Raw genomic sequence first — 26,032 nt, 5'->3', positions numbered from 1 at the left:
TGTGGGTTTGATCCCCATATGGGCTATTCACTTAAGAGTTGGACTCAGTGAACCTTGTGGGTCCCTTCCAACTCAGAATATTCTGTGATTTTGTTATTTCCAGCTTTTGTTTCCTCTAGTCATTGTGCTTGTCCCAGACTTACAGATGTGCAGTGCCTGCCCTGATGGGTGGAGGGGCAGTGTTGGTTCGTCCTGGGACTTATGTAAAGCATAGTGCTCTGCAGGTGATGCTGCCTTCTCTCACTCTGTGCAGCAGGACCCTCGTCCTAGGCCTGGCTATGCTCTCTCTACTCAGAGGCAGTGTGTCTGAGGTTCATGTGTCACATGTCAGATCTGTAATTGCATCTGTTGGCTAGAGGTGTCTGCATTCTGTTGTGTAGAAGTTGCCAGTGTATCCTCAGCATCAGACTGGTCACTCAAAGGCTTCCCTGCACTGTTCTTCCTCTGGCTCTAGCTCTGCCTCTGATGGACACTGCAGATTGGTCTCCCCACCTGCAGTACAGTGTGTGCTCTCTGTAGGCTCCCCTGGGGCTGGGGCAGCCTTAGAGCCCACCCTGCAAATGAGGCAGCCATGGGGCCTTCGTCTTCATCTGTGAGCACAGAGTGCTGCTGGCTCCCTGGATTTAGGCTTGTGGCCTGGAACATGTGGTTGCTGCATGTGGTGCCAGAGGGCACTGGCTGACCTTGTAGCACAGTGCTTGCATCCTGTGGCTCTCAGGACAGGTGAGTGGGGCTGGGGGAGGCCACAGTGTCCTTCAGAGAGTCAGAGCCCAGCAGCCATGTGCTGCTTGTTCTGTACTTGTGATCTGTGGCACAAGGTGAGTAGTGAAGGGGCTGGAACTCTCCAGACTGCTTTTGACATAAGGGAGCTGGGCTGAAACCTGGGACTTCTGCTCCCAGATGGTGGAGCACAGGTAAGTCTCTTCTGGAGTGGTGATACTGCTGAGTGTCAAGTGTATCATAATTGGTGCTTAAAACCCAACATCATCATTTCCTTCTGCTTGGAAGTGTCCAGCTAGCTTCTGCAGCTTGTGGTCCAAGGATGTGGCTTTTGGTGGCTGCCGTAAGTTATTGCAGTCACCTCCTGCAATGGCAGTCGCTTTGGCAGTGCTGCTTCCTGCTCTTGCCACACAGCCCTGCCCTAAGAGCATGTGGGAGCAGGGTTGAGAGCCCTGTGGGGAGCAGAACAAGAGTCAGAAACAGCTAGTGTGAGCGGGCTTGATTTAGATAACGCCAAGTAACGAACAAGCCACAGTTTCAGCAGAGGGTCAGGATTGCTTTAGTGCAAGAGCATTGAATATTGACCAGCAAAGCGACCAGGAGCTTCTCCATTGACTCTTTAGAATGGCTTTTCCCACCTGTGAAACCTCTGTATTGTCTGAGCCAGGAGAGCAATGACATCTCAGCCTGACATGAGAAGCTGGAGAAGAGCAGAAGAAGCAGAACACTGCAGTGCAGAGCAGTGCTCCTTCCTCAGTCAGGAAGTACTTCAGCAGTAACTGCTGTGGCTCCCCAGGCAGCCTCAGGTAACACTCTTGTCTGTGGAGAGCTTACTGGGCAAGTCATGCCCCGTTCCTGATGTGCAGAAAGGAACAGCAGCCTTCAGCCCTTGCTAGGGCATCCTGGAGCTCTTCTCAAATCCCACATTTGTGGGATCACAAGGAGTGAGCACAGCACCTAGACAGTCCAACTCAGAGCTCTGCTCTGATCCAGCACCATAATGCCTTTCATCCTGGAACAGGCCAAGCTGCTGAGGAAGCAGCATTTGTCCAGAGTTCATCAGGCCAGTTTGATGCTGGGGGAAGGAGGCTTGGTGCCTACTTCAGGCCTTCAGCAAGCAGTTGGGCCACAGCTCTTGTCCTGTCATGGAGCTGCAAAGTTCATGCAGGAGTTGATTACATGGTGATGCTTTCTCTTCTTTACTGGTGTCACAAGACCAGAGAGATGGGGTGGGACTGCTCAGGCATCCTTTCTCCTTCCTGTCTGCTGTTCCTACCTCAAAAGCAGCTGCCCAGGGAAGCAGCTTGTCCCTCTCTGGAGATTCCAAAAACAGTGACCCCACCAGGAGCTGTTTCCACATTCTGCTGTGAACTCGCACCTTATTTGAAGGTTGAAATGTGTTTCAATTTTCATCTCCAGCCACTGGATCTCATTTTATCTTTGTCAGGCAGATGAGACTGCATTCCCTTTCCCATTGGTACCTTAACCCCCTTGCAGCAATCCAGTTCCCCCTGGCCTGGCTCCAGATGCATGGTATAAGAAACAGTCCGTACAGATCAGATCAGTAGGTCTGCTGCTCTTTGATCATTTGGGAGCTTCTTGTTTGAACTCTTGTCCCAAATAACTGTCCCCACAGGGTGACCTTCAGAGGTGGCTGTAGTGTCTTAAGTAGGTCTCCAAGGACTATGCCCAGGACCAAGGTCCCTTCCATGCTTCATCCTTTCTGTGTATTATTTTTACACATTAAGGGCCATGTTATTATTTGGGCTTAGCATTGCACTGAGAACACACAGCAGTTCCATTTCTGTGGTGATCCCCAAGTTTTTCACAGAGATGTAAAAAGCCCACTCTCTGCGTTTGCCCCATGTTCTTCCTCTCCTTGGCTCTCCAGGCTGCAGCTGGGACCTCTGCATGGGCTCCCCCAGTTCCAGGCTCTTCTGCCCTACCTGGCCTCCAGTGCTGGAGGTGCCTGGTGGCAGTGCCAGACCATGCCTGCCATGCCTGTGGTGCTCACTGTCTGCCACTTGGCTGTTACAGGCTTGTCAGCACCAGTGCCCAGAGGCAGGAAGGGGAAGAAGACAAAGAACCAGATGCTGCTTCCTGAGATCAAGAATGCAGACTGGCTCGCCACCTGCAACCCTGAGGTGGTGCTCCATGATGACAGCTACAAGAAGCACCTCAAACAACACTGCAACAAGTGAGTCATAGAATCATGGGGTGGTTTGGGTTGGAAGGAGCCTTAAGGAACATCCTATTACATTACCCTGGCCAAGGGCGGGGACATCTTCCACTATCCCAGGTTGTTCCAAGCACTGTCCAACCTGTCCTTGAATGCTTCCAGGGATGGGGCAGCCTCAGCTTCTCTGGCAACCTGTGCCAGGGCCTCACCACCCTCAGAGTGTAGAATTTCTTCCTGACATCTAATCTAAATCTCTCCTCTTTTTGTTTAAAATCATTCCCCCTTGAGGGAGCCCCACATTGGTTCATGGAGACAGTGGGCCTTTAGTGTTGGGAGGGTGGGAGGGGGCTGTGAAGGGCTCACAGCTCACGAAGGACCACCATGCTCCCACTGCTGAACGCCCTGATTCCCCTCCAGTACATGGAAGCCATGTCCTAAGTGACCCTCCGGCCAGTAGGTCACAGGGTTGGCAGTGTGACACTGCACAGTCACTGCCCAGCCTGCGTTACAGAGGTGTGTCCTTCCGTGTGGGAAAACATGGTGTCAAGCAGGTTTCACTGGCCTTGCTGACCTCTCTGCTGCCCGGGACAGGGTCCTGCTGCGGGTGCGAATGCTCTACTACCTGAAGGCTGAAGTGCTGGGGGAGGCTGCGGATAAAGCCTTTGAGGGGACTCCTGCCAGGTAGGGACCTAATGATGAACCCCTGCGAGGCTTCTCGGGCTTGAGTGCTGCCACAGGTATCTGACCCATCCACATCTGGGCTCTGTGCAGCTCCAGATGAATCAGATTCCACGTCTTCCTCAGGCAAAACTGCACCCTCAGGCAGCCACCCTGCCTATGCAGAGACTGTAGCCATGGCAGCCCTGCTGAGGCAGCTGAGACTGTAGCACCAGCCTGGGGGTGGTGTGGACCTACAGGGACACCCTGCACGAAAATGGTTCTGTGTGCTGCTTGACAAATGGACCCTTATACAAAGTGGGAGTACACTGAGACTGCTCCCAGTCTCAGACCAGGCCTCTGAGCAGAGCATGGCCCATCACTGTGGCCTGCAGTCCTTCCCAGAACTGGGAACAGTGGGACCCACAGGCTCTGTAATGACACTGAGCCTGCAGCCTGCCAGCTCCTGACCTTTCTGCAAAGACTCAGCTCTCAATGCTTCTCAGAGAATGCATGTTATGCCAAGCTTAAAAGCTTAATTTCCCCAAGTAGGGGCTGCTGCCTTCCCCAGCACAGCTCCATCAGCGCTAATGTATGTGGGGAGTTCTTTTGGAGTTGGTAGGTATGAAGTGTTTTACCCCTAGAGATGCTGTTCAGGTAAGACAGGATCTTCAGTCCTCTGGTGTTGCTTGGGTGGGAGGAGAGAGAGGCTGAGGGCACCCACTGCCCTGGAGAAGGAGGAGCAGGAAGGCAGCAAGTTGTGGTGGAGCCAAGGCTGCAGCTCTTTTACCTCAGGGAAATGTGTACTCATGTCATGGCGGGGCCCCAGGCCCGTGTTCATTAGCTGTCCCCAAGCCTGCAAGCGGTGGCTCCTACCTCCCCCTGTCCCTTCTGAGCTGTGCCCAGTGCCCCTCTGTGTCTGGTGAGGCTGGAAGAGGGGTGTTCATACCATGTCTGCCACAGGGAGCTGGATGTGCTGCTGCCAGACATTGACTACGTGGAGATCCCAGTGGACTGGTGGAATGCTGAAGCCGATAAATCCCTGCTCATCGGTGTCTTCAAGCACGGTGTGTACCCAGCTGCCTGGTGGGTGCTGGTACATGAGGGAATGACTACCTCTGGTACTGGAGGGGATGCCATGGCCGTGCTCCACAGCCATGCAGCACCAGGACAGCTGTCCCCAGATGCCAGCAGCATGTTTGGGTGGGGAACAGGCACCCCATAGTGCCCAGGGTGGCCATGGCAGACCTCATGGTAGACTCCGATTTGCCAGGAGCAGTGTGCAGTTGCTGTGTGAGGGCAAGGAGAAAGGCACAGATCTTGTCGTGAAGTCCCGGTGAGGTTTCCAGGAGACACAGGGCTGTGTGCCCCAGCTGCATCCTGCATGGTGGCTGTGCTGCTTGCTGAGTGGGATGGGAAGACTGACCTTTCCCTTTACCTGCTGCCTAGGGGCTGCAGAGCCATTAGCAGCTTTTGGGAAAATGTTGTGAATTTCTGGGGATGAGAATTGCTCTCATGGCAGCAGAGGGAGTGAGAGCCAGGTGGGGAGCTGTGTCCCAGGAGCAGGAGGTTTTTGTGAACCAGGCTCAGGCCTTGCTCTGTGCTGTCTGTCTGTCCTGGTGGCATGGCAGGTTATGAGCGGTACAACGCCATGCGGGCGGACCCAGCGCTGTGTTTCCTGGAGAAGGTGGGCATGCCAGATGAGAAGCTGCTCTCTGCCGAGCAGGGCGTCAACGATGGGGCACAGGATGCTGCTGAAAGGTGGGCAGGGGATGGAGCCGAGCTCTCACAGCAACCTGGCTCATTCCTGGGACAGTGTGGTGGAGGGAGGGAGCAGGCTGTGCTTCTGAGTGCAGAGGGGAGGGCAGAAGGGAGCTGGTCCCCAGTGTGAGGTGGAGGGATGGCATGAACACCAGTTCTTCACTTCTTGGTGCTGAGAACTGGAATAACCACGGGGGCTGTGCTGCCACTACCAGGGACTGTTCACTCTCTCACCTAGGGGCAGCGTGGAAAAAGAAGAGAGCAGTGGAGAAAAGCTGGAGGGACTGTCAAAACAGGAGGTGAGTGGGATTCACAGTGGTAGTTACAAATCTGATGCTGCCCAGCCTGCCCTGCGGTGCAGGCTTAGATCCATGAGCTCTGCTGTAGGGCGCTAGCATGGCTGGTCTGCCTTGTGTGTGACCCATCTTGTGTGCATTGCCTCTGCTCCCTGGAGCACAGCTTCTGCTGTGCTGCTCTGTGCTACCTGTGGACCTGCGCACCATCTTCCTCCTGGGGAGCTTAGGGGTATTGAGGGCTGGGGATTCCCAGGAATGCCAATTGTCACTCTTGGTTAGCTTCAGGAGCCATGTGGGGCCCTGGCAGAGGAGTCGGGGATATCCCAAAAGAAATAGCCTTTGGGGAGAGGAAGATCAGGGAATGAGGCACCACAGGAGAGTGCAGGGGTTGTTCAAACAGTGGAGGCAGTCACACTGCTACTGTCCTGAGCAGTGGCACTACACCCTCTATCACCCTTCCCTCCAGGCCCTAAATGGTTTCTCTGAGCTGTCACCTCTGATCCTGTGTGCTGAGCACAGCCAGCATCTGCAGCCCAAGGGCACTGGACACACAACCCTGCCCATCCCACACCCTCCACCCTATGAAGGATGTGTGGGCTGTGGGTGCAGAGGGTTCTGTGTGGGGTTAAGCCCTCTATGATTGTTTCTTTTTGCAGGACATCGTGGCTGCTGGGGTGGGTGAGGCCAGTGAGAAGCGGGACGAGCCAGCGACAGGTGAGGCCATGTCTACTGCATTGTGGTCCATGGCTTCCCAGGGTTTGGTGTGGCACAGCTGAGCCTAGCCCTGAGTGCTACCCCAGGCACTGCTTGGTGAGAGGAACACATTGTTGGGCTGGAGGGTCATGCTGCTCTATGTTAGTGGGTGAAGCAGCTCAACCTGGGCAGAGGCCCTCATGCACAGACTCACAGGTGATCCATGGATGAACCCTGTGGCAGGGCAGCCAGGGTTCCAAGTGATTCCAGCCTAAGCTACCCAGGATGACTGGAAGCCATTAGCCTGCTCTTATTCATGCAGTTGCCTGCATGAGATGAGTGTGTGAGGTCTCTGCAGTGGGCAGTGTTGGCACATGCCGTGTGCTGGCTGGCCCCACTGCTGAGCAGGGAGATGCAATCTTCTCCCATGCATGGTCTGGCCTGGAGCCATCATTCCTACCCTGATCTCAGCCTCTGGACTCTCTCTGAAGGAAGCTAAGACATGATGAGGCTGTTAGCCTGCAGGCCCAGGGATGGTCACGTGGCCCCCTACTCATGACTGTGATTGCTGATGCTCCACCAAGGCAGAAGGTGGGAGGAAGCTCTTGGAGCTTGCCAGAGGATGTGGGAACCTGTGGCTTTCCGTGTGTGCTAAATACTAATGTCCTTGCTGATGTTTGAAGCCCAGGATGGCTCCGACTCAGACAGATCCTGCTGGCCTGTCTCCTCTGCTCTCACGGCCAGACTGCGGCGACTTGTCACCGTCTACCAGCGCTGCAACCGCAAGGAGCTGCCTCCCCGCACCGAGATGCTGGTGCCTGGTAACCATGGCTACTGGCTGCAGGATGAGATGTTCCGGAGAGCCTCTGAGATGGACTCGGTGAATAAAGAGATGCAGAAAAGGTAATGCAACAGAGGAGCTTTTACAAAGCTGATTTAGCCCACCTGAATTCCTTGGCTCCCAGAACTGACCCAGGTAAATGTGACCAGATCCCTCTGTGCTGCTGGGTGGGGAATGTGCTCTGAGCTATGGAAGCCTTGCTGCTCCAGCAGCCAGCCCAGCTATGGAGCAGCCTCCACTACAAACTGGAGTTCATGGGTAGCAGGTGGTGACACTGAATGGGAATGAGGGGACAGCTCTTCATGGTCAAATTCAGTGTCCACTGGGCCAGGGGTCAATCTCAGCAGAGGATAGTTGTGTCCTTGAGACACACTGTGGATGAGCACTGTCACAGCCCGTGAGTGGTGCCCTTCCAACCATTGCAGCTCTCATCATTGGCTTTGCCTCCTGCTCATGGCCTCTGGAGCCCAGTGGTGACATATCCTGGTTGCTTTGTGCTCCCATTTCATTTGTGTCCCAGTAAGTGGGAGGGGGTTGGGACTATCCCAGCACCCTGGGTGGCTCTTTGCAGCCATTAGGAGGGTGTGCACAGAATGATGCTGCTGCCATTGCTGCCAGTCTTCCATGCTACCGTGGGACTGTGACTCTCTGTGGTCACCAGCTCTCAATGGTTTTGCCTCCTATGAACCGGTCCCTGCAACAGGATCTACATAATCACATAGTATGTGTGCTGCCTTGTGCTCTGTTCTTGGCCTTCTTGTGTTAAAGATGCTCCAGCCCACCTTCCATTTCCTCTGTTTCTGGACTTCTTCCAGTCATACCATCCCTTCTTCGAGGTGGGGGCATCATTGGTTGTGCTGTGGGCATCACAACAGCCTGTTGACTCCTGCTCCTTAATTCTCTAGGCTTTTTGTAGGGGAGATTACCTTACAGGAGTTTTACACTAGCCTTTACTTTGAGGCCTTCTGACAAATTCACCACTGAGCTCCTTGACTTAGATCATTAATATATTTATTAACTTTCTTCTTGTTCTCATTTTTTAAATTAAACATGACTGCAGCCCCTCTGGGTGGCAATGCTGGCCCAGGTGTATTTTGGGCAGTTGGAGAGTGCTGTGGGTGTTGTCACCCTGTCTACTTTCCTTTGACATGTATCAGCTGCTTGCTGGTGCTGGCTCAGAGCTGCAATTCAGAGGTTGAGATATGACTGGAAGCTTTCTTTCAGGCCTCAGTGCTCCCCTTTTTCTGCCCTTGCCCTGCTGTGTGCCCCCAGGTCTGTTCTCTGTGCTGTTTCTCTGGACTTTGCCTGGGGTTGTATTTGCCCAGGACACTGCACCATCTCTGTCCTTTGAGTGGTCTCCACAAGGTGAAAGCTCAGAGGGTCCAGTCCAAGCTAGCATGAACATTGTGTTCCAAGAGTGCTGTAACTGAACTCCTCCATCACCACTTCTGCTCTCCTCTGAGAGAGGTGGGGAGGGGGTGACACCCAGGAGTCCACAGGAGTCAGTGAGTTGTGTTTGTTACTGGGACCATTACAGCAGCAAGCCCCAGTCTCAGTTTCCCTTTGGAAGAGGCTGGATAAAAACTGTCTGCATATCCTTCCTTTGTAATTGCTGGTACAGAGAACTGACCTTTCCATGGAATTGAAAAAGCTTGATGTGGCAGGAAGGGAGTAGATGGGATAGGTTTGTCCTTCCACAGAAGCTGCTGGAGCCTGCGCGCTGTTGGCAGTACAGCCCAGAGCTGCACTCAGGGGTATATTGAAACAGTCAAGAGGGTTTTCTCAGCAATGAGTTGAGAGCCAGAGAGCCGTGGCCTCTGCTCCTCCTCCCTGTGCACCAGAGGGCAGAGCATCTTGGGCTGTGGTGGTCTCCCCAGTGTGCTCCTCCTGGACACCCCCCTCAAAACTGTCAGTCAGTAACTAGACTGTACCCTCTGAGCCTCTCTGCCTGGTGCTTTGCTTGCTCTAGGCCCAGAACATGTCTCAGTGGTGTTCTGTTTCCTCCTTGCTCCGCAGGTGGACCAGGAGGGAGCAGGCAGATTTCTACCGCACTGTCTCCTCCTTTGGGGTTATCTATGACCAAGAGAAAAAAATCTTTGACTGGGCCCAGTTCCGAGCCATCTCTCGGCTGGAGAAGAAAACTGATGAGAGCCTGGAGAAGTACTTCTACAGCTTTGTGGCCATGTGCAAGAATGTCTGTGGTCTCCCTTTGTGGAAGGAGGATGGTGAGTGGAAATTGCATGGCCTATGGAGTGGTAATGGTAGGTCTATGTAGAAGGGATCCCACTGCTCTTGTGGAGCAGGAGAGCAAGGGAGGAGCTTCAGAGACAGTTGGAAGCAGTGAGATGTCAGGCAGGCTGTGGGCTTGAAGCAGTCATGCATTTCTGGCTGCCTTGTCCCCACCATGTAGTGCCTCCCTGGCACAGTGGGAGGGTAGAGCAGCCCCACGGACTCCTGCCCCTGCTCTCACAAAACTCTCAAGAGTTCTCACAGGAAGTCACAACCAGTTTTATCCAAGACAACAACCTCTATATGTAAGAGACAAGTAGAGCTCACACAAAGCACAGCTCCATGCTGGAGCTGGGGGTTGTTAGGGTGAGCTGTATTGCTGCTCTCCGAGCATCCCTCTGCTGCCATTAGACAGAGTCCGCTCCATCTATGCCTGTGCTGACTGTGGAGCTCTGCTGCATGGTACGTGGAGCCTGGATCCACTGCAGGAGGCTCGGGAAGCCTGGCCAGCACACAGGGCATCCATTTTCTTTTAGTTCTCTTCAGAGGCCCTGCATTGCCACCAGACAGGACAGGACAGATGTAAAGCTCCTTGAAGGCTATTTAGGCACAAAGCAATTTGTTTCCAACAGCAGCAGAGAACATTTTGCCTCAGAGCTGTCATGAAGTCTGGTCTTAGGCACAGTTCTTTGTGTGTGTGTTGTGCCTTAGGTAGGTGTTCCTCATCAAAAGAGCTGCACGAGCTGCCCTTCCCTGACAATGGTCTGAAGGGCTACCAGAGCTCAGAGTGCTGGGAGCCACTCCTCCTGCAGGTCCAGGCAGCTCCAGCACTTCTGCTGATGATGGAGCAGAGCTCAGAGAAGACTCTGAAATCCTCTGCAGCTGGTGCCACTCTTGATCCAGCTGCTCAAGTCAGGGGGTTTTACTCCCCGTGTCCATTTGGTGGGATATGACTGGAAGGTACTGAGACTGCAAAAAGCGGCCTCAACAGTGGCTACAAACACTTGTGCCACCTCATCTTCAGTATGAGCAAGGGTTAAAACTCAGCTTGCTCATCACTGCCTCTGAAGAACTCCTGCCAACCCAAATAATGTGTCCTTGGCTTTGCTGTCCCTGTTGTAGGTACTCCAGACCCTGACATCTATGTGGAGCCCATCACAGAGGAGCGTGCTGCCAGGACCCTGTACCGCATTGAGCTGCTGCGCAAGGTGCGCGAGCAGGTGCTCAAGTGCCCCCAGCTCCAGGAGCGCCTCAAGCTGTGCCGGCCCAGCCTCTACCTGCCTGTGTGGTGGGAGTGTGGCAAACACGACCGGGACCTGCTGATTGGCACCGCCAAGCACGGCCTGAACCGCACTGACTACTACATCATGAATGACCCCCAGCTGTCTTTTTTAGATGCATACAGAAACTATGCCCAGCATAAAAGAACGGGGTTCCCAGGCCCAGAAACCCTGTGCTGCCTTTACCAGTCTAACTCCAAACTCTACAGTTCCCCCATGTACAGCCAGATGGACCAGACCTGTGAGACCCTGGAGAACGAAGCCGAGAGTCACATCAAGCTAGAAACCGTGGACAGCACCATGTCCCAGGCCGGGGGCAGCCCACTGGATGCAAGCTGTGAAACGTTCATGTCTGAAGTCCGGGACATAATTTCCAGTAACTATGACGAGAGCTCCCTGCCAGACTCACTGGTTTGCATGATGTATGATGAGAAGGCCTGTCCCAGCGAGCAGAGCTCCCTCGCCAGGGACAGTCCAAGCTGCACAGATGTAGGAAGCAGCGTTGCCAAACTCTCCGAGGGCAAGCTGGAAGGGGATGAAGATCCATCCAGCTGTGATGCAGATGCCATGAGAGAGGCTCCCTTCTTGGAGGGTTTGCAGATGGGGTCTGACCAAATGGACAATCAGAATGAGGAAGTTGAGCCTTCGCCTTCTACTCCTGAGAGCAATCCTTCACAGAGTGCTCCAACCAAGCTCGGCAAAGGCTTGGAACAGAAAGGAGCACTTGCCAGCCCAGCAGCTGGACTGCCCGAGCACAGAGCCATGGAAAGAGTCCTAGGTGTGGGGCTCTACAGTCCCAGTCTACATAACTATGAGCTAGAGGTTCCTCCTGAGCAGAGATTCATCAGTCTGCTGCAGGAGAAAGGATTGGAGGCAAAGTTGGGGCCAAGTCAGAGCCATAGTGAGGAAGATGAGGAGGAAGAAGAGGATGATGATAACTCTGAGGCTGCAGCAGATGCCATGGAAGGCTTGAATGGTCCCAGGACCAGGGCTGATTGTGACCCCGAAGCTCATGAAATGGGGGGTGAGGAGCAGAGCTCTGGTCTCCCCACACCTGAGGATACTTGCCCAGAAGATGTAAATGGCGAGAGGGAGTCCCTGGGGCTGGGGGAGCCCAGGGCAGAGGGCAGGGAGGATTGTGGCTTGAATGAGGAGAGCACCCAGCAGCACTCACCAGGCCAGGCTCAGAGCCAGCCCTTCAGCCTGCACACACCTCTGCCTCAGGGGGGGCCTCTGGGCCAAGATGCTGAGGGGCAGACAGGCTGCACAGAGGCCCCACACCCTGACCCTCAGGGCATAAAGCAAGAAGAATATGATAACAGAGATGACGGGGAGAAAGCCAGCAGCAACCAGAGCCAAGGTATGGTCCTGAGAGCTCTCTTAGGTTGACATTCCCCTCTAGCTATCGTGGAAGGGAACTGGTGTCCTCCTTGCAGAGCCAAACCTTGGGGCTGGCCATCCTGTGGAGTGGCCTCCCATCTGTAGGAGCTGAGGTCCCTTTAGCTGCTGCAACTGGGGGCAAAAGGTGTTGGGGGCTGCATTTGCAGAACTCTCTCTCTGAGCCCCAGCAGCCCTTCTGCTAAGAGCATGCCATGGAATGCAGGATGCCTTTCCTTTTCTGGCACAGGGCAATGCCTGTTGAGGAGCTCCCTTTGGAAAATCATATGCCCTTTTTCTCACCCATCTAGAACTGGTCAGGGATGGTGGGCTACTGCAATTCAAGACCCCCAAACTCAGCTCAGGAGAGTGATGGTCCTTCATGAGCAGCTTGGGCTGCCTGTCCTGACACAGGTCTGCTGCTTCTCTTGGAGACTCTTGGGGACTGTTTGAGACCTTTGTGGTCCCAGCTGGGCATTGGGGTGGGAATGTGTGAGGAGATGCTCCCCACCTCTAGATGGGGAGAAAGGCAGGGTGGTGGTGGGTTCTATTCTCCCTTGCTTTTTCAGATGGTCCGGAGAAGTACTTGGAGGAAGAGAACAAGAATTCTGTTTCTGTCCTGCCTGGGGAAATTGATGATCTTCACGATGCCCGGGCACCGACCATTGCCCAGCTGCTGCAGGAGAAGACGCTTTACTCCTTCTCTGAGTGGCCTAAGGTGAGGTTAAATGAACACAGTTTGTATCGAATTGTTACTGGGTAGCCCTGGCCAGCAGTGGCTCACACAGCTCCAGCTCTGCCTCCTGCTCCTCTGCACACCTCCATTGGATGCTCTGGCCAAGGTGTTCTTCTTAAGCACCTGTGCTGTGGAGATGCTTGCCCCCAAAGCAGTTTGCTGCTGAGCTGAGATCACGTGGGCTGGGCTTGACTTTAATCCTGAGCTGTCATACACGGGTCAGTCATTCCAATTTTAGCTTGCCACCATGCAATTCTGTTTGCAGGACCGTGTGATCATCAACCGCATTGACAATATCTGCCACGCCATCCTGAAGGGCAAGTGGCCTTCCTCCAGCCAGCAGTTTGAGTCACAGAGCCTGCTGACAGCCCCAGCCATGGCCAGCAACACTGGCAGCAGGAGCAGCTTTACTGGGTCAGAAACCCCTGATCCCAGCTTCAATAACGGGGTCTTAATGTCACGAGTACAAAAGGTGAGGGCGGCCCTCAGGCAATGACAGGCTCTGGACTCTGGGGTGAGACATTGCCCAGAAGTCCTCAGGAGCTTCTCAGGTGGGGCCCCTTAGTGCCATTTGGGGTGTATAACACATGGTTTAAGCCACTTGGTCCTTTGGTGGTAGCTCCTGGTGAGCACCCCATACTCTCAGTGCCCTGCTGCCCTCCGTAGAAGGCAGCTGTTGTTGGCAGCTCTAGACATCCCACTGGTATCCCAAAGGAAGGGGTGCAAGGAGCACTGCCCTGTCAAGTCCCAAGCTCCCAAGTCCTAGTGCCCCAGTCCACAACAGTCACATTGGACAGGAACTGGTGGCCTGGGGCCCCAGCAGTTGGCAGAGCAGCCATGGTTATAAGACCTTGGGATATCTGAGTGTGTGCGAGGGTGCTCCTGAAGCATCCCAACACAGGGAAAGAGATGTGCCATGCCCAGGGAAGGGACATCCCTCAGGGCTCCTTGGAGGGGCGCAAATGACCATTAGCTCAGTGCTGGCATGAGGAGCTGTTCCCTGGGCAGGGCAGGAGCGGCCGTAACCCTCTGTGGCTTTGGTACACACAGGAAGGTTTCCTGAGCCCTGCCTTTGCAAAAGATGAGCGGAAGCACAGGAGACCCTATGAATTCGAGATGGAGAGAGATGCCAAACAGAGGAGCCTGGAGCATCTGGCAGCAGCCCATGTCCATCCCCCCATTGTGCTGAACGGCTGGCGTGAGGCAGCGGTGGACTTGTCCAGAGCCTCTGATGGGTCCCCAGGGAGCTCCTCTCCGTTCCCCCTGAACACAAACATGCCCAAACTGGGGACTGTGAATGCCCTCCAGAGCTCCCTGGGCATGGACTTGTCTGGTATCCTACAGGCAGGGTTAATCCATCCTGTCACTGGACAGATTGTAAATGGCAGCCTCCGAAGAGATGATGCTGCTATGAGGAGGAGACGGGGCAGGAGGAAAAATGTCGAAGGGATGGACCTCATCTTCTTGAAGGAGAGGCCTCTTCCAAACAGGCTGCAGGTGGGTTTCACATGGACCCAGTGGAGTCAGCACAGTTTGCTTCACAGCTCAGCTCTTCCCTCCAAGCTCTGCTGCCCATGGCACTGTGCAGTTTCCTCCAGGACAGTTTGGTTTGTGCAGGACTAGGCAGGAGCAGATACTGCGGGGAGGAAGGGATGTTATCCCTCTGGTTTACAGCACTCTGGACTGTTTGAATCCTTGTAAGCATTATCAAAAGCTGCTGTCCTACCTCAGGCAATGTTTAGGTTAGAGAGGGTGACGAAGACATCCTACTGCACCCTTTCTCCTTCTGTCCTGGGGTCCACTCAAAGAATGGAGCAATACCAGTGCCCCTAGACCACTTTTAGGAGTGATCCAAGGGGAAGTTGGTCCTTCTAGTGATCAGAGTGTTTCCTTGTGAGTTCAGAAACATCTCCCAGCTCTCTCTGCTCTCCCTACCACTAGTGCTGGGGATGGAGTGGAAATGTAATGTGGTGGTGGGTAGTGATTTAAGGAAGAGGCACTGGGATTAGTCTGTGTCACAGATGGGAGCAGATGATCTCCTTTGGGAGCTCATTGCTTCTCAGGGTGCACATGAATCACTCCATGCTGCTGATGGGCTCTCCCTGCTCCTCCTTCCATGGCAGGATGTTCAGGAAGACCAGCCGCAGCCCCCTCAGAACAGTCCCCTGCCTGATGGGCCGGTTGCTGCTACCTCAACTCCACAGCCAGTCCCAGCTGCAGGCAGCCAAGAGAAGGCTGTCCCGAATAAGAGTCTCCTTGACTGGCTCCGGCAGCAGTCTGACTACACCCTCGATGTTCCCAGCTTTGGCACAGTAAGGGTGGCCTTCAGTGGCGTGTGTGTGTGTGTGTGTGTGTGTGTGTGTGTGTGTGCGCGCGCACTTGCCTGCCTTGTGTGTTGCCCTTTGTGTTAGGTTTTTTCTTGTAACGTGGTTTGTGGTGTTCATTGGGCCTGTTCAGGGATTCATGATGTGTTTAAGAGGTGAGCACCGTTCCCCTGTACAGAAACAAAAAGCACTTGCTTCTGGAGATCTCCTCGCCTTTCCCCCGGAATACAAACATGCCCAGATGGGGGACTGTCAGTACCCTCAGGGCTCCCTGGGTGTGTACCTCTTTGGCATCCTCCAGGAGCTGAGCCCTGTTGCCCAAGGTTGGTTTTCCAGCTACAGTGCATCCATCCGCCCAATGCACAGTGTCTTCCAGAAGTGCCAGGGATGGATGGGGACAGAAATGAGAAAATGGATTTAAGGTGCTCACGGTCTGTCTCTGTTGTTCTTTTTCACCTGGGGTCATTTTAGGCAGTGCTGTTGTACTAAATAAGGTTCCCAGGCAAGAGGAAACCTGCTCTCTTTAAGAGCCAGACCAGAGAGGCTGTGTTGGAGCCTGACAGGCTGTGGCCATGTGGCTGCGGATGCTCTCAAAAAGCAGTAGCTCAGAGTGAGGTGCACATTCTGATTCTTCCTGCTGTCTCATAAACCTCCACCTCTTGGTTTCACAGGTTGGTTTGCTACAGGTTTCAGTTTATTTAGCCTGTTAGACCACGTGTTAGGCAGAGCACAGGCCATGAAACAGAGCAGGAAGAAATGTGGTAGTAAAACAGAAAAGACTGTATCTTGGTCCTGGAGGATCATGTGCCTGAGGCAGGGATTTCCTAGAGCTTGGAGTACAGGCAAGACATTAGCATTTTGAGACTTACTGGAGATGAGGGGTGAGGAGCCCAACATTTGCTCAGCAGGTTGGCCTTTGCTTTTCAAAGTCCAGTGACACATCCAGCTGTGTGCCCAGGGCCAGACTCACAGGAGCAGGTGTGGAGCTGCCTTCCCACTCCTTCCCAACACCCTTGTCTTCCAGGGAGGTACTGGAGCTTGCCCACTCTGACCATGCCTCTGGTGAAGCTCTTGCTCCCAGCAAGCCCCTGGTGCCCCCGGCCAGCTCTGCAGGATCTATTCTCTCTGGGTAGGATGGACTGAGAGAGGCTTTGGGGTACTGCAGTAGCTCAGTTCAAAAGATGAACTGCATTCAGGGTCTTTTTCTGACTCTCAGGAACCCACACTGTCCAAGTTGTTCATCATAATGCTCCATCCCTGCAGGCACATCGACAGTGGGACTTGGTGCATGCAGTGGATGTGCAGTGACTAGGCTGTAACTCGGTAGGTTGCAGTTCAGAGGGCTGTGATCCCAAAGAAACATGGTGCAGCATCTCTGTGGTGTAAACAACTAAAAGAGGAAGGAAACACAGCACAGCTGAGCTGGTGAGAAGCAGGTGGCTGTATGAGAGTGACACAAGTGGCACGCACAGACCTGTTCTCTCTTTACTGGCTGTATGCAGTGTCCTGTTTACAGATGCATGTATAAGAACCTGCAGCATTAGGAGTGAAGGGGAGTTAGAAAGTGCTAGAGCGCTCTTAGTGGGGGTACACTGGAGACCCCTTTATATCTACAAAAATCAGTTTTGTTCACTTGAGAGCTGGTCCTGTGGCAGGGACCAGTTTGTGCTGCTGGTGCTGCTCCTGCGCCAGCCCACAGGGATTCCCTGTCCTTTGGGAGCCCATCCATGCTGCTCTCCTGCAGGGCTTGTAGCCAGCCAGGCTCATTAAGCCATCTAGTCTCATTAACATTGTCTTGTTTGCACTCCAGAATTTTTCAGACAAGCCCAAGCAGAGGAGGCAGCGCTGCAAGGACCCCAACAAACTGGACATTAGCTCTCTGACGGGAGAGGAGCGGGTGCCGGTGGTACATAAGGGTACCGGACGGCGGGTAAGCGAAGGCCTGTTCTGTGCTCTGCCCTCAGTGTCCCAAAATGCTCAGCAGACCTTGAGCTCACCTGTGGGGGAGATTTAATCCAGAGAAGCCTATGGATGAGACAAACATCTGGAATAGGTCTCTAATCTACAATATCCTGTGACACATGTGTGCCCAGGATCATGCAGACCTGTGAAATAAGTGATTGTCTGTGTGAAGGAGGGGATGTGGGAGTGTTGTCCCTTGCCAGGGGCACAGACCCCTCAGTGGCAATGGGATGCAGCCTTTGGCTTTAAAGCCCCCCTCAGCACAGCCCTGTCATATGCTTCCCATCCTGGATTTGATTGTTCCCCTTGAGTTCATTGCAATATGCCACAAATTGTAACATTGCCATGCAAATACCTTTGGTTTGTTTCTCCTTATGAGGTACAGGCCAGAGCACACCAATACCCATCCCTCTGCTGGGCTTGTAGAAAGTCAAGGGTTGGAAGGGCTTTTTCTTGCTTTCTGAGCAAGGAGCTTGGATTTACTTGTCTGCAGTTTAATCTCCAGGGCACTGATGTTCACTTCTCTGAACAAGAAGGGGTGTTCAGGAGTACTTTGCACCGAAATTTAGTTCTTAAGCACACCCAGGACTGTACAAGGTCAGAAGGTGAGGTGACAGTAATCACATCTAAAAGCAAAATTAAAGAGTGAGGCAGTAAGGTTGTTGCAGACACATCTGTGTTCCCCTTTGTTGCCCCCATGCTGGCCTTTTCTGGGTGAGTTGGGGACTTTGCCAGTTCTAAATATGGCTTTTACAGAAGCTCTGTTCCCATCACTGGTACCTGGGAGGATGATGGGCTGGGCTACAGAGGCTGAACTTGCCTTTTCTCCCTGAGATGTGTGTCTGGAAGCAGCAGGCACACACAAAATCCTGCAGAAAGGCAAGTGTAGCAAGGCAAGAGTCTCCACCCCAGAAAATTTCAGTCCAAAGCAAGAAGCTAGGGGAAGTGTAATCATATTTTTTGTATTATTTTACATAACTGTCTCTGCAATAGAGGTCATCCTTCTGCTGTGTTTTATAGTTAGGGGGAGCCACGGCACCAGCATTGAAGGAATTGCCAAGGTGGCTTGATGCAAACTTGGAGTATGCTGTTGCAGCTGACTGGGCTGACATTGTTAAGCTTTCAGTAAGTTAGAGCTTTTGGAGAAATCTGTATCATGTCATCTTTTCTTTTCCCCTCCCCATCCCCACAACCTTTCTCCAGTGAGGATCTGGGAGCTGCAAGGCAGGCCCTGGGCTGGGCGTGTGGGAGGGAATGGCTGCAGCACTGGGGCAGAGCGGGATGTTGGGCCGTGGCCAGGCCACAGAGAGTGGGGCTCAGCATGCCTGGCTGGAGAGCCTTGGGATGCTTAGGGTACCGGGGCAAGAGGAATGCCCTAGGAACTGGACAGCAGGATGTGGACAAAGCATTCTCATGGGTCAAATTTTCAAAAACACCTCTAGTCGACACTTTTCCTCAGCTCCTTTCAACTCTACCTGCACAGCCATGGGCCCACCAAAGGCCTGAAGGGTCAGGCACAGGCAGGGAGAGGGGCAGGACAGAGCCTCCTGTGCTACATTCATCCATCCTGTCCATCCATCAGTCCCTGCCCTAGTGTGTGGCAGAGCCTGTGGAGAAGGAGTGGTCTCCCGTCCTGCACACATGGCACTGCCAGATTGCCCTGCCCTGCCCCGCCCCACAGGCTGGCCTGATCCAGACTTCTCCCTGCAGTCCCTCTCACCTGCTGCCTGGTTTTGGGCTGCAGTGGTTTGTGTGACCCCTTGAAGAGGGCTGGAGGGTGAATCCATTGGCTTAGAGGTTTGTACTGCTCTCAAATTGATTTTTCCTTAGCACTGGAGATTTGGCATGGTCTGTCCCATTGCCGTGGAAACAGCTCCATGTCCAGACTGGCATCAGGGCCCCATCCGGGCAGCCAGCCCCGGGTGAGCTGACAGCTCTTCCTTCCCCTGATTCGAGGGAACAGTCTCTTTGCCACAGAAACCACTGTGTGCCTCTCACTGCCTGAGCACCTCTCCTGAGACCTGCTCCAGTGGCTGCATCCCATGATCATTCCCACCCCAAAGACACCGAGCTTTTGGTGAATGCATACCCGTCCTGGTAGGGGAGGGGTGCACAAGGATGGCCGGCTGCTCCAGGTGCTCAGGCCAGCAGGAGCTGGGACTGGCTCTGCCCACAGAGCCCAGGGGCAGTCATGGCCCCGTCTAGCTTCTCCCACATGCCAGTGGGAGGTGCTCCCAGAAGGTTCTCCCTCCTTGGACAGATGCTGTGCTTAGCAGACTGCCAGGTGCATCTAACTGACGTTTCTGCACTACAGCTGTCAACAGGAAATACTTTTCCTACCTAAATTTATTATTTGAAATGGTTCAGAGAGTGGTGATATTGAAATCTAAGGGAACCACTATGGGAAATGTTTAAATGTCTGTGCTGAGAATTCTGAAAAGGGGAGTGTTAAGCTGTGCTGTGGATCCCCCTGCACTGCTCTGTGTAACCAGATGGTCTCGCCCACTTCTAGCTGCTGAGTTTTGGTCCCATGTCTCTTCTGTAAGGAGAGCTTTCTGAATGCTCCCTTGGCATCTCTGTGAAGCTCTGGCCAGGAACTCCTCAGACAGCATGCCCACTCTCTGTGTCATCCCATGAGCTTTTCTGTCCTGCAAAGCATTGAAAATTTGGCCCTTCCCGTCTCAAAGAGGATCCTTTCACCTGTTGCTGAAGGCACAATTACAGCTTGGCAGGGTGCTGAGTGGGCAGCTGACACCACGCTGCCCTGGTGCTTCTTGCACTGTGAGCAGCTGGTGCTGAGGGCTGGGGTGAAAAACAGGGTAAAAACATGCTTCCTCCTCCCCTCCCTGAGCATCTGAGATTGCAGGATCCTGCCAGGGCACAGCAAGGGTGTTTTGCATTTGGCAGCATCCCTTGGGGAAAAGTTGTGTGTACCTCTCAAATTTCATATCATGTAGGCAAATATTTCTGTGCCAGCACCATCTGGGATGCAGATGTGGGTAAGACAATCCAGATTCCCTTTGCTGCAGTAGTAACTGTCGGGTGTTCTCTGTTATGTCTCATTTTCAGGGCTACTTACCCGAAAACAAATTCAATCGCATCCTCACCGAGCCTGTGCTCCGGGACACTGGGCCACGCCGGAGAGGGAGGAGGCCCCGGAGTGAACTCCTTAAAGGCCCTGGTGTTGTAGCAGATTCGTCTTCTGGAATGGGACCATTGTTCATGAACGGACTAATTGCTGGGATGGATCTAGTGGGACTTCAGAACATGAGAAATATGCAAGGGATCCCTCTGACTGGGCTGGTCGGGTTTCCTGCTGGCTTTGCAGCAGTACCTGCTGGTGAGGATGTGAAGAGCACCCTGAGCATGCTGCCCATGATGCTGCCGGGCATGGCCACCGTCCCCCAGATGTTCGGTGTGGGAGGACTCCTGAACTCCCCGATGACGACGACTTGCACCGTGACTGCTCCAACTTCGTTAACAAGCACAACGAAAGGTGGCACAGCCAGCACCGAGAAAACCAACGAGGAGAAACAGGGCAGTCAGGATGGGAAAAAAGAACCTCTCGCTGAAGATAAGCCTGGTCCTAGTTCATTTTCTAATCAGACAGAATCTGCAATAACTACCAGTAGTCCTGTAGCTTTTAACCCATTTCTTATCCCAGGGATGTCTCCTGGACTGATCTATCCCTCCATGTTCCTTTCCCCTGGCATCGGCATGGCACTGCCTGGCATCCAGCAGACCAGGCACTCGGAGGCGGTGAACCTGGAGAGCCAGAAGCGGAAGAGGAAGAAAGCAAAAGGGGAATTGGCAAATCCAGAGCCAGAAACTGTCTCGCTGACAGAAAAAGAAGCTGCAAACAGTCAAAACTGTGTGGAGCAGAGCCCGCCAGCAGCAGCAGAGAAGGAACAGGATAGACCAGCAGAGGAGGAGCGCCAAGCTGCTCACAATACCGATTAGAACTTTTGTTTCATTGAAAGAAAAACACAAAAAATTGTGGCTTGTGAGTTTCTTATCCCATAAACTCTTTGTTACTTCCTGTCGTACCCCGCTCCACCTTCATAAACCTGTGTTTCCATGAGTAATATTATCTACCTAATTCCCTGTCAGAAAAAACTGGTGACATACTACATGTTAATAGTTGCAGGGTCTTGCCACTTTATTAGATAAACAGTGTTGTCTAGCTAGTATGGGAGGCACCGAATTCTCATTCTGTTTTTCCAGTCGATCATCCCAGCCAACAATAGCAAATCCAATACTTGGTCACCCCCCACAAATTGCTCACTCCTTTGAGAAGAAAAAGCAGCAAAAAAACGAGCAAAAGAAAAGTGTTTATCTCTTGGTCTAACACTCAGACAAGGGTATTTCTGTCTACAGCGACACTGAACGAAAGAGCCTATATTTGGGCTAAAAGCACAGCTATAGTAAGTGCTAATGTGTATTTTTGATTTAAAGTATTTCCCTATTTTATCATGGTTACTAGAATAGTAGTATAGACAGAAGTATATAACTAATGATTGAAAATGCATATATTCATTTCTTTGAAAGGAAACGCATAACTGGTAGTGATATAATTTCTTGATCACCCCCACCTCAAAGGTTTGGAGACAAACTGCAGAGTGAAAAAACAATGTAGACGTTCTTTTGTATTTTTTAAAACCAACGTTTGGTTTTATGTTACATGGAGTTTAGTTGCCCTTTCCTTGGTAGTTACAAGAACTTTCCAGCTTGAGCTGGAAAGGTTTTGCACACTTGCATGACTTTTCTGGGGTTACTGTATCTGTAGCAACCAGTTCCTTCATCATTTTGCTTGTCTTCAGTTCTCCTCTCCGGCGTTAGTTCTCAGTTATGGCATTACAGGTGCTCTAAAGGTATTTTTTCAAGCCGTGAACAGACCACGCTGATTTTAATGCTCTTACACGAACACTGAGGCTTTCTGAGTTTTTATATTTCCCTCTCCTTACCCCAGAAGCGACGTTCTTTCAGCAAACATGGAGAAGGCTGAAGGCCAGCTTCCCTCCTTGGGGAGTCCCCTGAGAAGGACCCTTGAGACTTTCAGAGCCTGAGTTTCTTACTTTCTAATGATGGACTGTGAATAGATGACTTTGGCTTCTTTCCATTCCGTTTGCTGTTGAACAGTATTTCCAGTCCTCCAAACTATTTCAGCATCTGCATTTCAAATGGATGGGCTTTAATGCTACCATCTCCCTGCTCCAGCTCTGGGTACTGAGACTCCTCCACAGGCAACTCTTCTGATTTCTCCTTCCCCTCACTCTTTTAATTCTTCTTTCACTTGGGGTTGTTCTTACTTGCAGCTCATGGTCTGAGAATTGAATATCAAGGCACAGTGGTGCAGCGGTGAGCGAAGGGCAGGCTGGGAGGGAGTTGGAGTGTGTTACTCATCAGTTTCACACTTGGTTGTCACAATTTACTGTATTTTTTACTGTTTTTTTTCTGTTGCAGTTTTGCTAATTTATCAGATGGTCCAAATGTTTTGACATAACTATTTCAGTTTTCATTATTTATTTATGATGCTTTTTGTCATTGTCTTTTATACATTTGGGATTATAAATTATGTACATGTTAAAATTAGCATCTCAAAGAAGTCTGTTACCCATGGTCAAAAAAACAGTTGGTTTATATTTTCACAGAATTTATTCTCAGTTTACTGGATTGGATGATTTTTTTTTAAAGTATGTAGCCAATCATAATGCAATCCTCCTCCCCCCCAATAATTGTGTTCTATTTAATAACATTCTTGTAGCATAGATACTGTATCACTATCAACAGATTTCTTAGAAATGCTGCTATCTCTATTTAACTAACATTTTGTTCAGTTTTTGCCTCCAGTGGAAGCAGAAAGGGTTTTTTCAGCTGTTAAATCCAAAATCAATATAATTTATTTATGTAAAAAAAAAAAGTCACGATTGATATATTTTTGAACCTTTTAAGTACTAACTTTGTTTTTATTCAGTGGAAGAACATGTACTTGCCCTAAATCCTTAAAATACAAATGCTATAAAACTTCATATATCTTCAAAGCCTTACTGTGAATGGATACAGAAATCTCTTCCAAGTCTATTTCTTGTTATGGGATGGTTTTTTCCAGGGTTACATGCATAAGGAACAGGGTTTAAAGTGAAATTTATTTAATTAGCCAGCATGCTCTTTACCTTGTTCTTTCTTAGCAGACATGTATGCTATGTCTCTGGGTGTTTAGGCTTCTCTTTGCTACTTTGTGACCCTTTTGCAACCCGATATACTCTGTGGATTATTTAGACTGTAAGGCGTTAAGTGGCTGCTTCTTCTTTTCCATCATATCCCAAACAAACGCCAAATTTTCACCGGTTTTCATGGCTATTCACACACATACATCCTTCACCAAATGTGCTAACAAAATAAACTGTCTGTGCTCTTGAACATGGATAAAAAGAAAAAGATTTAAAAGTCAGATTTTTATTTTTTTAATTTAGTGAGTAGATGATGCTTATCTTTCCGACTTGGGAGAGCCTTGCTACAGATGTATATAATTTTTTTCAGCAAATATATGTGAATGTTTAATTCACCTGACTCAGTGATAAACGTGGCTTGCCTTTTTCTCAGCATGAATCCATTGAGAAGCTGTTAAAAGCAGTGGCCTGGTGGCTGCTCTAGGCTTTCTCCCTGTGTGTTACTCTGAGTCGGGCTGCTGGCTGTGAGGAGCCAAACCTGCAGCTCTCACAGCGCCCCGGGGTGAACTCGCTGGCGTGGGGGAGCTCATGTCTCACATGGGTTACAAGATGCCAGGAGCAGCCCAAGCTCCAGGGCAGGTTTAAGCACAGAGGATGCACAGGGGCTCTCTGCTGACCCACTTTTTCCAGAAGGGTGGGTGGAAGCCCAGAGATCTCCACAGTCATCACAAACATCCCCCCAGGCAGTTAACCCCCTTGGCATTTGCACAGCCCCTCCAGCAGAAGGGGTACTGGGGGTGCTGGGCTCCTGTCCCTGTGCTTCCTGCACCTCCAAGTTTTGTGAATTGCATCTCTTAAATCTCTGGGCAAGGACCTCAGGCTTTAGCAAAGCAGGCATTCGTCAGTGTTTCGTCGGAGTGATGGGCAGGAGCGGCTCCATTCTTCCAAGATCCGGGAAAAAAGAGCAAAACCAGTGCTTTTACTGCTCCACCTGCCCTGTGTAAGCACCCTGCCCTGGTATTTTGTTGCTGCTTTGGGGAAGAAAAAGAGAAAAGTACCCAGCAGAAAAGACTGGCAAAATGGTAGCGTGAACTATCAATTTCCAGTTCCAGAGTCTCCCTTTAAATTCTGGCTCCACATACTGCAGCCTTGTATCTCAGCATCTATAATGCAGGATATTTGCTGGCAAAATATACAGGAGGGCCATGGAGGAGCATGTGCTGACTTTGGGCTGTCACATCAGTGGTGGCTGTAGTGTCTCTGTCTCTTCAAACAAGGTGTGTTACCTGCTGATGGCGGGGAGTGGATGTGGTTGGAGGATGGGCACTGTGGGGACAGCTTGCCCCCTGTTGTGTTTTATAGGATACAGGTGCACATCCCCACTGCTGTCCTGCCTGGGTTTTATCTGATAGGACACAGAGAAGTCACATTTAGACAGGATGTCTAATTCCCTTTATGGTCACAAAAAGTGGGGGAAGAATTTTCCTCAGCCCTGAGCCGTGGTTGGGGGGGCTTTACCTACCCCAAGTGTAGATGTCCCCACTCTGGGCTCTTCAGTTACAAGAAAGGATTTGGGGTTGAAAATTCTGGCCAGCAGTGAGCAAAGACAATTTCTCTAATGACATCTGGTTTGCATTGAATAAAACTTTAGCTTTTCAGTGCGGTTTTGCTCCTCACCTCTTCAGGAGCGACTTCAGCTCCAGGGCTGGAGCGTGGGCTGAGTCATGAGATCAGGAATCTCCTCACATTTTACAGCCTCAGAGCAGTTTCTGGGCACTACACTTTAGGTAAAGTCCCCAAATGCCTCACACCCCGTGTGCCAGTGCATGGCTGCCTGTGGGCACTGGACAGACAAGGCAGTGCTGCTGGGAAACGAGTCAGCTCTCAGAGCAGCCACCCACAGAGCAGCAGCTCTGGAAAAGTGGAGGGAAGAGAAACCCAGCTGCTCTCAATCCCTTTCCTGTTGATCTGCACGGTGTACCCTGTACATTTGGACAGCAGGCCCAGGAACATCATCTTCACCCTCCCATGCAGCTTTTCGGAATGCTGATTGTTTCATGGTGCTCCCAGGGGTGGCTGGAGACCATCGGTGCAGTGCCATAGGTAGCACTGATTCCTGAAGAATCAAGATTTCACCTCAAAAGGTATAAAACAAAGCAAGATCTTCAGCCCAGCAGAAGATCAGTCCCACTCTTCATGTGGCCTTGTTCTCCCTCCAGTGGGATTTTAATTCATGAGCAACTCCATACAGCACCACTACCTGGCTCCATTTGCCCGTGGTCTGGATGGGATGTGACATTACTGACTTAACTTGGAACTCAGTCCCAGCCTGCCTGAATGCATTGGTTCAGGCAAGCCCTGCATGAGCCTTCAGAGGGTTTAAAGAAAAAGCAGTGTCCTGGACCTGTTGCAGGTGCAGTTGAGGAGAGTGAGAGCCATGGCAGATGCTCCAGCCTCTCTCCCTCTGGACTCCTCCCAGGCATTGGCTGTCAAGTTTTTCAGCTGGCTGTGCTATAGCATAGGAAGACATTGTACAGGAATTGTCTGTAGTCTCTGGAAAAACAAAATTTTAAAGGAAAACCTCACAGTGACTTTTTTGCCCTCCAGAAATTGAAATTTCTGATAGAGGAAGAGATGCACAAAAACAAAGCTTGGCTCACCCAGAGGAAGACACGTCTCCGGTCCAGAAAGAATAAATGAGCTTGTGGGACCCATAGCTTCATTACTCCAAATTAAACACATTTCCTGTCTGCTCATGACAGGCAGTTTTCCACGCTCTTGTGGCAAATCGTTTTCAAAATAGATTC

The 26,032-nt window shown here is 51.7% G+C and overlaps 1 protein-coding gene across 1 annotated transcript in view; it reads left to right on the top strand.

The window, feature by feature from the left end:
- The window catches only part of CHD6 (chromodomain helicase DNA binding protein 6), an 88,272-nt gene extending 64,725 nt beyond the window's left edge, over positions 1-23,547 (top strand). The window contains exons 22-35 of the mRNA XM_062504765.1: positions 2,758-2,917; positions 3,491-3,580; positions 4,520-4,623; positions 5,188-5,317; positions 5,556-5,632; positions 6,990-7,209; positions 9,164-9,372; positions 10,499-12,016; positions 12,603-12,751; positions 13,035-13,241; positions 13,820-14,266; positions 14,893-15,081; positions 16,904-17,023; positions 20,125-23,547. Of these exons, the coding sequence (XP_062360749.1) occupies positions 2,758-2,917; positions 3,491-3,580; positions 4,520-4,623; positions 5,188-5,317; positions 5,556-5,632; positions 6,990-7,209; positions 9,164-9,372; positions 10,499-12,016; positions 12,603-12,751; positions 13,035-13,241; positions 13,820-14,266; positions 14,893-15,081; positions 16,904-17,023; positions 20,125-21,015 (4,511 nt within the window). The 3' untranslated portion in view covers positions 21,016-23,547. The remainder of the gene's footprint in view (positions 1-2,757; positions 2,918-3,490; positions 3,581-4,519; positions 4,624-5,187; positions 5,318-5,555; positions 5,633-6,989; positions 7,210-9,163; positions 9,373-10,498; positions 12,017-12,602; positions 12,752-13,034; positions 13,242-13,819; positions 14,267-14,892; positions 15,082-16,903; positions 17,024-20,124) is intronic.
- The last annotated feature ends 2,485 nt before the right edge of the window (positions 23,548-26,032 follow it).

Source organism: Cinclus cinclus, chromosome 18 (genome assembly GCF_963662255.1).
Source record: "Cinclus cinclus chromosome 18, bCinCin1.1, whole genome shotgun sequence".
Classification (NCBI taxonomy): Eukaryota; Metazoa; Chordata; class Aves; order Passeriformes; family Cinclidae; genus Cinclus; species Cinclus cinclus.
This window is presented reverse-complemented; position numbering and strand designations above follow the sequence as displayed.